The sequence below is a fragment of the Mus caroli genome, chromosome 5 (genome assembly GCF_900094665.2).
Source record: "Mus caroli chromosome 5, CAROLI_EIJ_v1.1, whole genome shotgun sequence".
Lineage (NCBI taxonomy): Eukaryota > Metazoa > Chordata > Mammalia > Rodentia > Muridae > Mus > Mus caroli.
In genome coordinates, this window is record NC_034574.1 from 100,031,378 (window position 1) to 100,046,578 (window position 15,201).

General features: G+C 44.9%; 1 protein-coding gene across 1 annotated transcript in view; it reads right to left on the reverse strand.

The window, feature by feature from the left end:
- The window catches only part of Tgfbr3 (transforming growth factor beta receptor 3), a 180,037-nt gene that overhangs the window by 24,025 nt on the left and 140,811 nt on the right, over positions 1–15,201 (reverse strand). Inside the window, exons 8-13 of the mRNA XM_021163025.2 lie at positions 10,726–10,915; positions 8,747–9,075; positions 8,129–8,281; positions 5,906–6,046; positions 5,249–5,407; positions 1,076–1,372 (exon numbers count right to left, since the gene is read on the reverse strand). Of these exons, the coding sequence (XP_021018684.1) occupies positions 1,076–1,372; positions 5,249–5,407; positions 5,906–6,046; positions 8,129–8,281; positions 8,747–9,075; positions 10,726–10,915 (1,269 nt within the window). The remainder of the gene's footprint in view (positions 1–1,075; positions 1,373–5,248; positions 5,408–5,905; positions 6,047–8,128; positions 8,282–8,746; positions 9,076–10,725; positions 10,916–15,201) is intronic.

Sequence of the window (15,201 nt, forward strand, 5' to 3'; positions counted from 1 at the left end):
CAGAAGGAAGCATTAATGGTTCTCTCGCTACCTGCCTACTACATGTATCTCCTGTCTCCTTTGCTCTTCTACCCGGGGGGGGGGGGCGTTGTAACTTTAATTTCTAGATGAGGCCTAAGATGGCAGTGGCTCCAGAAGAAACAAACAGAGCCTGGGCCTTTGCAAACGTTTCCTGGTGACGGGTGACTTGGTGTGCGTTTATTTGTAGAGCACTCAGATCAGTAACTGCTCAGGGAAACGATTCAAGGAATTCAGGTCAATAGAAATCTCTTTAGCAGTAGTGATGTTCACTCCTGCTTTTTCTTCCGGTCCCTGGATGTGAGGATGCCATACATATAAATGCTACAGCTTGATCCTGTGCTTCCCAGACATCAGCGGACCCACGATGAGAAGAGAAGAAGACTCCAGCTTAGACTGTGTATAACAGCTACTGAATAAACACACTGGAGGAAATTATATGTAATTATCTCAGGCCACAGAAATGAAGTGACAGCAGGAGAAACCTGTCCCACACAGGCAGGCCTGACAGAACCCCTGCGGTGGCTCCAGCGAGGTCAAAGGGGTCTGATTTCTGTTATGGCAACAGAACATAGCCTTTTAATATGGGCAATGGCAGGAGGCAAACAAGATGAACTGATAAGAAAAAGTAAAATATTTACTAATTTCCCCTACACGTCCTCCTGAGAGGAGCAACCCCATCACTCACACAGAGAAGGTCACAAAAACAACTGCAATCCCGGTCTCCATGGGACCTGGAAAAATTAATCCTCACACTGGTCTTGTCCTTTCGGTTGGCTGTCCTTCTGGCACAGCGTGCTTATCTGACCAACAGAGCCAGATCCAGGCCTCTCCCTTGGTGGAAAACAGTCCTGATTGATCACTCATAAGGCACAACTCAGCACACATGGAAAGACAAACTTTCAGAATTTGTTCTCCAAAACCCTAACTAAAGCACACGGCTCCCTGCTCACACTGGTGCTTCAACCGGAAGTCTTCAGAACCTCAGAACTAAAACCTCAACCTCTTTACCCAGACATGCCCGAATCACAGTCCGGACAGATGAGAGCCCACGCACCTTCGGCAGCTTCTGGGAGCCCTTCTTCCTGGAGCACAGCGTCAGCTCGCAGTGCAGGAAGAGCAGGGAGATGTTGAACACGGACTTGAACACAAAGCTGAACCGCTTCTTGTCCACTTCAGCGTGTGGGATGGGGAAGTGCACTCTCTTGGAGCTGTAGAACTTCACAGAGTCATCCTTCGGACAGATGTTCTCGATGATGGTGTAATCAGACATTCTGTCTGGGTTTGAGTATGGCGAGATAAAGCAGGTTTGGATGGCAAATCCCAGATCTTGGTCAGCCTTAGTGACAGACACCTGCAGAGGAGCATAAAGGTCAGGTCAGAAACGGGCTGGCTTCTTATTTTACATTAGTCACCCAGACAATATCCTGCCACAGTTCTTTGGATGAGACATCGTTCTATTTAATAACATCTAGAACTTCCTAACTCCAACAGTAACATACACCGATTGATGAAAGGTACCGTCCATTTAAACTTGACATAATGACAGCAGATTGCTTCATTCAAATGCTACCTTACAAGTTGCAAGATGGGAGAGTTTCTCTGAGCTCCCACAAGTCCTCAGAGATAAAAGAAAATAAAAGCAAACCTTGTGCCTAAGTGGATTTTTCAAAATAAGCAACACACAGATAAAGCCCCTAATATCACGATAGTTGATTGTTACCAAGACTCAATTTTTAAATGCTGCCAAATAGTTCAGGACAGAGGAGAATCCACGTGACCTAGGATGACTGTGCAAGAAAGCAGAGTGAACTTAGAAGAGCAGAAAGCCACAGATGTATCCTGCTTGGTCAGTAAGCAGGCCTCTGGTTTCTTATATCAGGGACAGTGTGATTTAGTGGCCATCACCAACCTGGCAAAGTGTCCCAGCTGTTCATAGGACCAACCCAGCCTTGCGGAGGAGGTGGCTGGGAGGGGAGGTTGCTTCATGGAAAACTAACCTAGACACATTTCCAAGTCATTTATTCTTCCTTTTAACAAATCACTTCTGTGCATCGTGTCCAGATCGCACTAAGGTTCCTTTGTTCAGAAACAAGCAGTAGCGCTTAGCCAAATGTAAGCAACAATTCAAACCTTAGCTATCCTGAACTCTGCTAAAAAACCCTGGAACAAACCTGGCTCCACTGTTTGGTGGCACGACTTGCTGTGTGGGCTACTCTTCCAACTCCAATGCCTCTTTCCTAGACTAATCTAAACATAAACAATAAACTTAGACACTTTAGAAATAAAGTTAGTCCTTGCCCATCCACCAAGAGCCCCCAAATGCTTTAAAAGATAGAGAGATAATAAACTTAGCATTTGGAGTCTGCGCAGGAGAATCTCCTGACATTGCAGGAACTTTTAATTCATAGCCCTCACAAAAGATCCTACATTGGTAACTATGGGGTTTTCGCATGAGCATGAGCAGAAGGTGGAGGTAATTACAATGTTGCCATCTTGTTCGACCCTCTGTAAATAATCACTTTCACTATCCTTGAGTTATTTCTGCTGAACAAGATGTTCTATCCTGTTAAGGTGGTAAATTATATACACGCTGCAAATAAAAAGTGCCATTTACCATAAACTAAGCTTACAGTGCACAAATATGTTGATTCTTGTCTTATTTTCAAAGGCATGCAATACAGAATGTCTGTCTTGATCGGTGATTCTTAACCCGGGGGTTGCAGACCCTTTGGGAGGTTGAATGACCCTTTTATAGGGGTTACATATCAGATATCCTGCATATCAGACATTTGCATTATGATTCATAACAGTGGCATAATTAAGTTGTGAAATAGCAATAAGATAATTTTATGGTTGGGGTAACCACAACATGAGGCACTTGTAGTAAAGGGCCGCAGATAAGGAAGGTTAAGAACCGCTGTCTAGATTTCCTTATGGGTGCTTTTGAGGAGAAAAATATTAGCAAGTCTTGTTGTAGAGTGGACTTGAAGTGAACAGTAGGAAAAGTGTTGGCTTTAGAATGGGACCAGACCAAGGAAGTCACATGCTCTGCTGCTCCTGTGCATACCAGAGATGCCGTGCTCTCTCCTAGAGGATGATGGCCATAATGAGTGTAAAAGATGCAGTTGGTGTAAGAAACACTGAAGTCAAGGTGCATGCAAACAGCTCAGGTTCAGCAGTAGGAACTCCCATGACTGCGGCTCTAGATGCTCATCACTAAGTCAAATGAACTGAAAAGAAAGCTGTCATCATATCACCGGCCATCACCCAGGAGTGACCCGAGAATAGGGGCAAAGGGGAGAAGATCATGGATTAATGGAAGGAACTGTGATGCAGAGGGAACCGAAGGTTCCAGGAAAAGCTACAGAGAGCAGCTGGAGAATAAACCAAGAAATGGCTCTTCAGGTTAAGCCAACATTTATGAAGTTTTATTTTACTTAAGTAAAAAATTTTCCTATCAGCAGCAGAGTCCAAACTAGGAAAGAAAGACAAGGCATGGTCAACTGGTATCCTATTTAACAAAACATTCACAGATTCTTTTTCTTATTTTTGGTAGTTTCAATCAAGTTTAAAATAGTTTATAACAACTCACCCAGCCCCAGATCTTTCTTAACATACTTGATATTTAAGATAGTAGTTAAAAAAAATTGGTCTACTTTTAAAATAAAATTTAACTACAAAAACATGTGCGATATGAAATAATGTAAAAAAGAAATCAAGAACAAAAAAAAAATGGAAGGGAGAAGGAGAGGGAATCTACTGGCTTCATGGAGTAAGCCAGCATTCCAGGGGTGAAAAAAGAAATGAAAATATTCAGGGTGGGGCACACAGGCAGATTAGCCACTGGCTAGCATAAATCATAAAGCCACCAAAGAGCAGATCTAGGCATTTGTTTAAAAAACAGCAAAGTGCAGCTAAGCAGTGTCCTCTCAAGCCTGTGGCATCAGTGGGGGCTGCTGACTAAGACCCTTGTGGACTGTGAATATGGAAAAGGCAAAGAAAATAGGAAACTTGGATCAGGAGAGATGCAGACTTAGGAATAGCACACACAAAACATGGCTTCCTCCAGGGTGCTAACAACAGGGAGCTGAATGCAGAGGGACTGACTGATACGACTGAAGAAAACAGGGAGGGCTGCCTGGCTCCACTCCAACCCAGTGCCAATGCACATGGCGCACTGTCTTTGCAAAACAGACATAGGTGCTCTGTGGTGATTTTCACCTCTGGGAGTCTGCCATTTCTACCCCTTCTCACTCTCCCCCTGTGAGGTGCAAAGCAGTCATGGTGCCTTACAGTGAGACCAGCAGACCAGTTTTGTCACCCTACAGATGATGCTCAGGGCACACGGGCAACAAACAACCTGAAACATAGGTCTGTCTTCTCCAGAATGGAGTCTGTGAACTTAGACATGAAGTTATGTTTTATTCTCTTTCAAGTGGCAATTTGAGAGGGTGTGGCAATGAAAACAGCAGCACCTGGCTGTCAACAGCACAGACTCTAGAGAAAGGACTCCAGAAAGAAGTAATATACCAGGCACAGGTGTCATGTTGGACAGCCTTGTGTCTGATTTTCTCATCCAAAAGTTGGATCTTAATCCATTTTTACAGAATCCCTCTAGCAAGTCAGTTCATTATGATTATAGTCATGACAGATCCACTGCATGGTAAAATGGTAATACATGTTAGCTGTTGTTATTTCATTATTATCACCACTGTCTATTATTTTCATAGGCATTCTAGGTTTAAGCTATGCACGAAGACCACCATTCCATGTGGAAAATGATTTTGACAAATTCATGCGTCTATTAAGAAAATGACTTGGCAGAAGTGATTTTCAGGAGAGCACACCTTTTAACTTGGAAGTCCAAGATAATATGTGAGGTGTTTTAGAAGAGTCCCTGGGTATGGCTAAGCAACTATCCCCAAAGTGTTGATGTCAGAACAAGCACTGCTCTTTACTGATACAGTTTACACTTGGCTCATTGTTTTCTTTTTGACATTTACTAAAAACCATCCATTTAGCATAATTCATAAAATCTTTTTTAGTTAGAAGATGACCTGGAAGCCTTTTCTGAGCCAAACTGTTACTTAGATGTCAAAGTAAACAAGGTGAGACCTGTGCCAGGTGCTCATGCTAATGTCACATGACCTGCATAGGGCACTGCTGCACAGGGCACTGCTGCGTAGGGTAGTGGGCCGGACACCCGAGGATAACACACCAACCTCACCTCAACGTAAACATGCTCATTCTCTGCCACAGAGAAGACCCCTGGGGATGGCACCAGAAAGAGGTCTGTGTTATACAGCTCCATGTTGAAGGTAGCATTTCCATCAAGCTGGTCCTGGAAGCCACTGGGACTCCTCAGCTGCCGCAAGCTGCAGTTAAACTGGAAAACCGCCAACAGATAAGGACACATCAGTCACATGAAGAGCCTTTAACATGCAATTTTAGGGTTTTGTTTTGTTTTGTTGTTTTTTTGTTTTTGTTTTGTTTTGGTTGTTGTTGTTTTTTGAGACAGGGTTTCTCTGTATAGCCCTGGCTGTCCTGGAACTCACTCTGTAGACCAGGCTGGCCTCGAACTCAGAAATTCGCCTGCCTCTGCCTCCCAAGTGCTGGAATTAAAGGCATGTACCACTACGCCAGGCACTGCAATTTTAGGTTTTGATACTTCCCAGTGAAACAAACCAAATGGACAACAATGTTATCCACAGAGTGGTCTAAGGGAGACCAATACCTACCACCAGCCCAGCTTGAGCAACAATGTATCCACAGAACCATCTAAGGACGACCAACATGTAGGACCACCACCACCACCACCACCACCACCACACCAGCTTGAGCAACAATGTATCCACAGAACCATCTAAGGGAGACTAACACATACCACTACCACTCCAGCACGGCTCAGGGGGACAGTTTCTCCTTCATCAGTGTCTCCAGGAAATCCATTATCACCCGACTCCAAGTCTTCGTAGCCATCTGGCCAGCCACTGCTATCCCCAGGGGATGAAGCCTGCACCACAATCTAGAAGACAGAGGACACACAGCTCTTTGCTCAATCCTTCCCAATATCTTTCCTGTGTGTATGGATGCAGAAAAAGAAGACGTTCTCTTCACAGCAACCTGGCTGGAATTACTGTACTGGGTTGCATGTAAATAGGATGGAGAGGGTGACCTGAATACAACAGCTCTGAAAATCACAACCTAGTTTATTTCCATTTCATATGCTTGAATTATGAGCATAATGGAAAACAGAAATACATAAGGAGTCTGAAGATTCCTACAAACTGTCACAACTGGAGTAGGCAGTTGAAGCATTCAGCACTGTGAGCAGAGTGGGGTAAGGGTGAGGGGTAACTAGGAAAGCACCTGATGCACTCATGGGTGCTGGGGGACTGAAGGCCTTGTCCTTAGAAAGGACAAGAAGGGCTGGCGAGATGGCTCAGCGGGTAAGAGCACTGACTGCTCTTCCAAAGGTCCTGAGTTCAATTCCCAGCAACCACATGGTGGCTCACAACCATCCACAATGAGATCTGACGCCCTCTTCTGGTGTGTCTGAAGGCAGCTACAGTGTACTTACATATAACAATAAATAAATCTTTAAAAAAAAAAAAAAAAAGGACAAGAAGAAGCCGGGCGTGGTGGCGCACGCCTTTAATCCCAGCACTGGGGAGGCAGAGGCAGGCAGATTTCTGAGTTTGAGGCTAGCCTGGTCTACAAAGTGAGTTCCAGGACAGCCAGGGCTATACAAAGAAACCCTGTCTCAAAAAACCAAAAAAAAGGACAAGCAAAGCAGAGCAAACAAGAAAGAAGTGACTTTTTGGATCAGATATCCTTTCTCTTGGGGCAATTGAAGATTTAACTCACTAGATGACCTTCTTGCCAGTGCTAATTTGGAATCAGTTTAAAGCGTCCACATCAAGTGCATTGCTATTGCATGGCACTTGTCTATTTAGAGAAACTGGATAATCACAAGAAAATTAGTGTCGTGATGAATAGGATGCAAAAGTTAAGAGATGAGTCAAGTAACATAAGCCAGTCTGGTGTTGAGGAAACGTCAGTGGGTGTGAGACTGGGAAGAGTTGGTCCTGGCTCTCCAGTATAACCAGCCCCTCAATTTTGACCAAGCCTCAGAACTCTCCAGGGCTCAGTTTCTTTGCCTTTGAAATGAGGGGACTGAGTGAAATCATGTTGCGCCTCTTTCCTGGGCCAACTGTCTAAGGGTCTCAGGAACAATATAGCAAGCTGACAGGAGAGCCCTGTGACACACTGGGCAAACGCCTCTCCAGCTGCTCTTCTGGGTTGGGTCAAATGTGGTGATGGGAGGTCATATGAACCAGCAGCTTAGAGAGCTGGCCCATGTTAGTGGTGGGGTCGAGCTAAGAGCTCACAGAAACACATGCTGCCCCAGGTTCACACGGTGATTGTGGGTGGGGTGCTGAGAAGTATTTAAAAATCGATCTGCAAAACTGACACTTTGAAACATCTGTGGAGTTTTGTGCTTCGGTCTCCCTCCCTGAAGAGGACAGGCCTCATTTGATAAGATTCAGATAAACTGGCAGGAGTAATTTCCCGGAGGTAAGAGTTGGTGACTGCAACCAATTATTTTTTGGGAAACTTGAACTTTCTTCCAGTTAGATTTAAAAAATAAATTTTCTTAAATCTGGGGTCTTTATTAGAGTTAGAGAGACTGGATAATTTTATCAGGATTCCTTTCTGATCTTAGGCTCATGAGGAAAGAAGTCTCCTTTTACCTTTGGACAAGCAAGAGACTATCCATTGGGGGATGTTCATGTACCCTAGGGCTTTGGGGTTTTAACCCCGTAAGGACCCTCTGGTGTAACCACCCTGCTGTTGAACCATCATTATATGGAAGAAGGAAGTGTGTGAGATTACCACAACTCTAGCTGAGAAAACAGGACCTTCAAATCCCAAACACACACTGATAAATCATAACAAGACAAGAGTTCAGGGTTACAGTCCATCTCCTTTTGTTGAGAACTGACATCTGGCTTTATCTCCATCCCAGTCATTTTCAGAGGCTAACCCTCGATAATACCCAGCAATGCCATGACAAAGGTAAGGCTTCGTTCTAGAAAATACTCACAGAGTTATAGTAAACCACACCATCTGGGGCTGACCTCCGATGTCTAGTACCACAGCCATTCAGCGGAGACTCCAGAACAAAGTGGGTACCATTCATCTTGGCTTTGCAGGAAGGATCCAACAGGGTAAGCTCCATCCCTGAGTAGCCATTGGTCTGAAATGGAAAGCACCAAAGGTTACCTGAGGGCTTAACCACTGTTCACTGTATTCCGGGTTACAAGCAGTGCCTGTCTCAAAGGCTGAGGCCTCAGGCAGGCAGGCATCTCGCCCCTGCCCCTCTTGTCTTTTCATCGAGCCCCTCCCCTTTTCATCTGGGCAGCCTCTCCTGGGAATATCAAGCCTTTTCCTCACCTTGCACCTGTCAACAACAGATTGTGTTTATTGGCACTGAAATTTTAATAGCAAAATATTGACATACAAGGATCTGAACTCCCCTCCTCTTTTGAGAACAACAGGAAGTGAATGAAGGCCCTTGCCAAGGGAAAGTGGCCTATCCAACTGGGAAAACATCACCAAGTACGGAGATTCAAAAGTAAAAGAGCTACAGGGAAATAATAAATGCAGAGTTGCAGCTAGCTGGGGAAAGCTTCACGTCTTCCCTTTAAGAGACTGCACTGACCTGGAAAGAATCTTTGTCTACAGCTACCACCATCTTTTCATTGTCACACTTGACTGACAGGGCGATATTCACGCCCCCTTGCACTTCTTCTGGCTCTCTGTGGTCTGGAAGCAGTTGAACTCTGGGAATGATGGGTTCCTTTGGCCGAGGGATCCTATCTTCTCCCTCCTTCCAGCCTCTCCTGGGGATATCCGGGAATGGAAAGGGGAAACCTCCATTTGGGATTTCCCCTTGGAAGGGTGGGCTGTCCAGGGCAGGCAGGTGGTCAGGGCCCAGCAGGATCCGAAGCTCAGGAGGAATGGTGTGGACTTCCTCATCTCTCATCTCCTCTGGGAAAGACAGGGCAAGCCATCATGAGTGACTGATGTCGGTCATGGTCATTGTTAGAGACAGAACATTATGAGTGACTGATGTCGATCATGGTCATTGTTAGAGACAGAACAGGAGTTAGCACAGAATGGGTGAAAACAAAGTTACAGTAAATGAGCAATATATAGAATTAACTAAGGAACATGGAACCCTGAATTCTGATCCCGCTGTTCTAACTAGCTGAATGGCCCCAGACAGGTGACTTACTTCTCTGTGACTCAGTTTCCCAAGTTTTAAAATTAAGAGTTTGGAGTATATCAGTGATCCTCAACTTTGGGTACATGTGGAACTCCAGTCCTTAATGTTATAAGCTTCTAGTGTGATCAGGACGCTCCATCACCAAAGAGACTCATTCTGCTAGATAGTTTCTAAGTCCCTATAAACTATGTATCTGTGCGATGAGGGGCAATAACAACTTAGTCAAAGGCCCTTAAAATACTTTCTTTGAATCTAGGGCTTTAAAAATCTTTTTTAATTTTTTCCAGAAGATTTCTAGAAACTATATTGCTATTTTAAAATTTTATCTTGTAGTATGGAGGATCAGGCCCAGGTCCCTCAGCATACTGGGTGGTTCCTCTATGATGGTGATGCTGCTCTGTTATTTGTCACCTCCTTTCTGACTGATAAAAATCTAGGCGATGTGCAGGTGCCCTGGTCTCTCTGAACACTGTCTCTGGGGAGCAGAGCACTTCAGAAGGAAAACAGAATTCTGTAAAAGCAATGCGTATTGCGTCACATTTTCAATAACTTACAGAACTAGTTGTTCTCCCAGTGTTCTCCGCCTCTACTATTATCTGAGCCCAGCTGACCTATGCTTAGGATCACACACACCTCAGTGTGAGATAGAGATGACCTGTAGAGGTCCCTTTGAAAAGGATGCTATGGCTATCTGGGCCCACATAAAGTCACAGTTTTGGACTGCTTTTAACATAGACATTGATTTAAACAAAACATCCCCGCCCCCCCGCCCCCCCGCCCCCAAAATCCTTCACAGCAGTTTGCCAGCAAGACAGATCTTTTCCTTCCCTTGATTTATTGACAGGGAATCTGAGGCTCGGGTTTGGAGATTAAGCAACGTCTCTTCTAACAGTAAAGAAATACTAAGTGGGAAGAGGGAACCTACAGCTGCACCTCAGCCCGTGTACCATGGGGCGAGGAACACATCAAGGTCTCAGAAAACTTGAGGTTCAAATCATACCCGCTTTAAGACTCTAGAAACCGAGAGACAATTCTGCCTCCATACCCTGAATGAAACCTACTCAGTCTGAGCCCCCGTGGCCACTTTCCTGTCAGCTTCAGCCTCTTGTCAGGCTTCTTTGCTATGGTCCTACGCCTTGGTGTTGTCAGCTGTGAGTGGTCACTTAGAGTCCTGATGTTATCACAGTGGGCACAGACAGTAAAAATGTCTGACACGCAAGCAGCTCTCCATCCCTGAGAATGTGTGTTACCGTTGCCTCCAATACTACATTAGTTTAAGCTTCACGGTGAAACCGACAGATTATAAAGATGGATAGCAGGAAGCCAGCAACATATTCATGGAAATGAGAGTCCCTCACTGAGCAGCTTTGTCTGGAAGATAGAAGCCAGCAGGTGGGAAACATCACACTTACCGTTGTTCTCAAGCCGAAGGTGAAATCTATTCGCCACAGGAGCTATGGTGTATGACGTCACTGGACTGTAGCCATTGTCCAATGCCCACTTCATCAGATTCTCTTGGGTGGAAGGGATGTCATTTCTTACCAATTTGGTCACTGTCATGGATCGTTCACTCTCTTTTCCAAAGCCAATACTGTCAGGAGCCTAGAGACAGCAACATTTTACCCATGAGTCTAAAATTAAAAGTGCCGGACCAAGATCTGCACAAGGTCAAACCACGATGAGGAAGGATCGCAGCAGACCTCAGCAAGATCAGACTCAGAGAGTTACAAAAATGAAAGGGGGACCCGAAGGTTGAAAAGGATATTTTATGGGTGTCCATGAGGGAAGGGGGAATTGGGGGTGGTCACTATCAAGATACATTGTATAAAGTTGTCAAAGAATAAAGGATATTCTAAAAAAGATACTTTGAATGAGGAATTATCTGAAACCAACAGATTCTGGACTGCACAAGGAAGCTTTGCCCTGTAACCTCTGTCTTCCTTGGTTAAGACACTACCATAAAACAATGCACACAAAGAGAAGCCCATTCTCACGGAGTACTTACTTTATGTCCGTTACTAGGACAACAAGTACACATTTCAAATGTTCCCTTCCTCTTTTTTATGTGAAACTGTCTGAAGAGTACACAGGTGTGCACACTGTGTTTACCAGCATGCCTGTGGCTTTGCATCTTGTGGCCTAGATCTACAGGGAAGATGGCATGATCACATGACTCTCCCAATGCTGTATGAACTATTAGCTTCCACATAGTAAACCTCAAACCTTTACATGTCATCTGATTGGTTTAGCTGTTCTGAAATTGTATTCACTTGCCAATTTTGTTAATATACTATATTTTATGCCGTGGAGTACAATTAAGATATCACTCAGGTAGTCGCATTTTATTTAGTAATAAAGGAGGAAGCCCTTATATGCTTATACAGGCAACATGCATATTAAAACTGAAAGGATGTAACAATTGATATGGCCTGTCTATAACAATATGGAAATTCTTAAAGCCATATTAAAGGTTAGTTTTCATTAATAATCTGTTACAACACTAAAATGAAAGGATTCTTTCAAGGAAGTATATGAATGGCCTCTGACTAGCCGAGATACAGGCAGCAAATGTCTATGTCCCCTGCTGACTTCTGTGTCAGGGATCCTGTTGATGAGTGAGGAGGCTGGTCACTGCAGAGAGACCCGATGGGAAGGCACAGTGCCCACAACTGCTCCAACAGGGCTGGGGCATGTCCAGAGCAGATTATACCACTGTCACGCCGCATCAACGTCCCTTTAATTTCCATGCCCACTGATTTTCTCCTGCGTGTCTGTAGCATTTTTCCTAAATTCCTCATTTGTTTCCCATTCTATTTACCCCAAACATGACCAAATATTAATCCTTTCCCACTGTAGAGTCATAAAAGATTTGCGGGCTCTCAGTTCTCTTGGCCTCCTTGTTGTGGGAGATTGGCTGAGGACACTTTTACTCCAAGTCAAAGCTTCAATGTGTCACCCAAAATCTCCTGTTACCCAAAGAGCTTATCTAGGGGCAAACCTGCCATGATTGGCCAGTCACAACTTTGCATATGCATGCAAAGAAATCAGAGGGAGTGAGAACTGAATCCTGCCACCATCTGTAAGCAAGGTTATAGACCGACAGGCATTAGCTCTTACTCACATTCAGAGGAAACTCCCAAAGGAAGAAGGAGAAGAAGAAGAAGAGAGAGAGAAAGGAAGAGAGAGGAAGGGAGGAAGGGAGAGAAGGAAAGAGAAGGCTGTAGGTGAGAGAAAGGGAGAGAGTGAAAGAAAAGAAGAGAAAGAAAGAGATAGGGAGAAGGGAGGAGAGAGAGAGAAATGGGATTGAACATGGAACGAGATAAAGCAGGAATCGGGGCTGAAATAATAAGAGCCAGCAGCTCTCAGAGCTTCACTCAGCCAGCCTTCTGAGGTGCAGCATCTCCCAGCCCTTCAAAGCAGCATGTGTTTTGACTGGCTGGAACCACAACCTTGGCCTAAACAATACTGCCTGGCCTCATCTGCCCCAGACTTTCATGTTGTCAGACAGCTGAGAAAATACTGTATTTGCAGAATCTCACCATCGCGATGGCCACCTGTTCTGCTGCACCAGGACAGAATAATCTGTTCACGCCTTTCCACATTAAACATAGGAGCTGTCTGTGTGATTCACGTTAATTGTGGCTTGGAACTGAAAAGATCAGACATCACTCTGCACTATAGGAGAGCAGCAGGATGACGGGAGGCAAGCTGGTTCTCAGCATTGAGTAAATTCCTCATCTCTGTATTCCTAGGACTCTCCAGACTTTCCCAACGTAGTGCAGCCAAGGGGGTGCTCAAAAGACGTTTCCCCAAATACCACCACCATTATCTTCAGCCCCATTTTGTGAACTAGTAGCTGGGTTGGGTGGAAGGGGTTTTGCCCCACCACCCACCCCCATGCCTTTGAAACAATGGTGAAGAGAAGGGCTTAATGGAGAATAGTGTGCTGAGGATATATGCACGCTGAGCCTTTAAACTAGCATCGTTTCTAAGAGTAGGCTTCATCAAAGAATACAAGAGAAAACTTAGCTTTTAAGTTTATTATGATTTCATCATTGTGTGTGTGTGTGCACATGTGCACATGTGGAGCTTGAAGGACCATTTGCAGAAGCCGGCCCTCTCCTTCTACCAAGTGCATACCAGGGACAAAGCTCTGGTCCTTAGATTAGGCAGCAGGTGCCTTTACCCACTTAGCCATCTCTCTGACCCATAAGAGGAAGCCTCTAAGAAGTCTCCTCCTCTTTTCTGTTCTGAGGTTCTCCCTGATGTAGAAGTGACTGGCCATGTCCACAGGGAGGAGCTGCGGAAGGGGCCAGAGCCACACTTCAATGTTGCTGATCTTGTTGCATAGCCTTCCTATCTCCCTGACCACTTCCCACTGCTGCCTATGCTGTGCCTCTAACAAACTCACGCCCAGCCATGTGGGTGTGCTGCTGGCATTACTCTTTCAGGGTCTTATGAACTTTGGTAGATCTCCTGTTTTCACCTTGGTTAATGAAGCCCTTTGAGTTTCCTGTGGACAAATTCTTCAAGGGAGGGCTTATGGAAGGAAGGTGAGTCTTTGTACAACAGGTCTGTGATAGACCTTTGCATGTATTTTCCTAAGTTAGTCTTCCTTAGTGGAGCTAGGTTCTACCATTGCTCCACTGGTGAAAAAGAAGCTGTGACACACAGACTGGGTAACACACGTAGCTGAGAATGCTTCATGTACCTGTGTGCTTTAAAAAGACCCTATATGCCCTTAACAAGTACTTGCTGGGTGGATGAATGAGCTCAGCTAAACCCCACAATGAGTGAGTGCTGTCACCGTGTCCCATTTCACGTTACATCATGTTCAGTCGTACTGTCAGCCATGAACTGGCAGCTGGAGATGGTACCTGAATCTAGCTTTGTGTGGTTGAGTCAGAGTCCTTTACTGTTCACACTTAACCATATTGTCTGTAAAGGGGAGACCATTTCTCCCTTCCTAAGCTGCAACCTAAACTTTTGTCTTAGCATGGACCTGTTCCTCACAGCACAGCTCACATCTGGGGCAGGGAATTAGAAGTCATAGAGCCTGAAACTGACTGGGGAATAAAAGATCATCATGAAACATTACCTAATTGTTTAGCAATGTTGTCATGTATTGTCCAGAACTGGCCTGGAACAGGAGTGCAGCCAGAGAGAGGAATATAAACAGATCTTGTTTGGGATGATGGCCGATCTTATTCCTCCTCTTTCTTAGTCTCTCTGACTCCTCTGACAGACAGGGACATTCAAGCAAAGCCCAGGACCACTGTGGTCCAGGCACGTGCACGCAGGGACAGTAGAGCTGCCAGTCAGGGCTGAGAGAGTACATACAAACTCCAGCAGGGAGTTAAAGTGCACCGCATGTTTTCTGCCTTTCAAGGCATGATTCCCTTTCCTGTTTTTGTTATTCTGAAACTAAAAAACAGTTGGCCGGTGTGCCAGGCGGCAAAGGCAGCAGACACTCCAGGTCGCCACCACCCCTCATGCCATGCCAAGGGAAGGCAATCAAAATATCTGTGACCTTGGAAAATCACGGCAAGGCTTTGCACTCAGTACCAGCCTCATGCGTCACTACTACATTTGATGGATTATTTGGACTGTTTCAAAGTCGAAGTAAATTAATAATAATAATGATAATAATAATATAAAAATCCCTAGGAACAAGGAAAAAGTATTTTAAATTAAGATGTGCTCCTGGCTTTGTCTGCTCCTCTGGGAGCTCACCTAAGTGACTGGACTTGTAGGGAACTGTTGGTTTTGCTCACTGCTGATCACATGGAAGGTGTGGTGTGCAAAAGGACACAGATCACATGGAAGGTGCAGTGTGCAGAGGATACAGATCACACAGAAGGTGCAGTGGGCAGAGGATACAGATCACA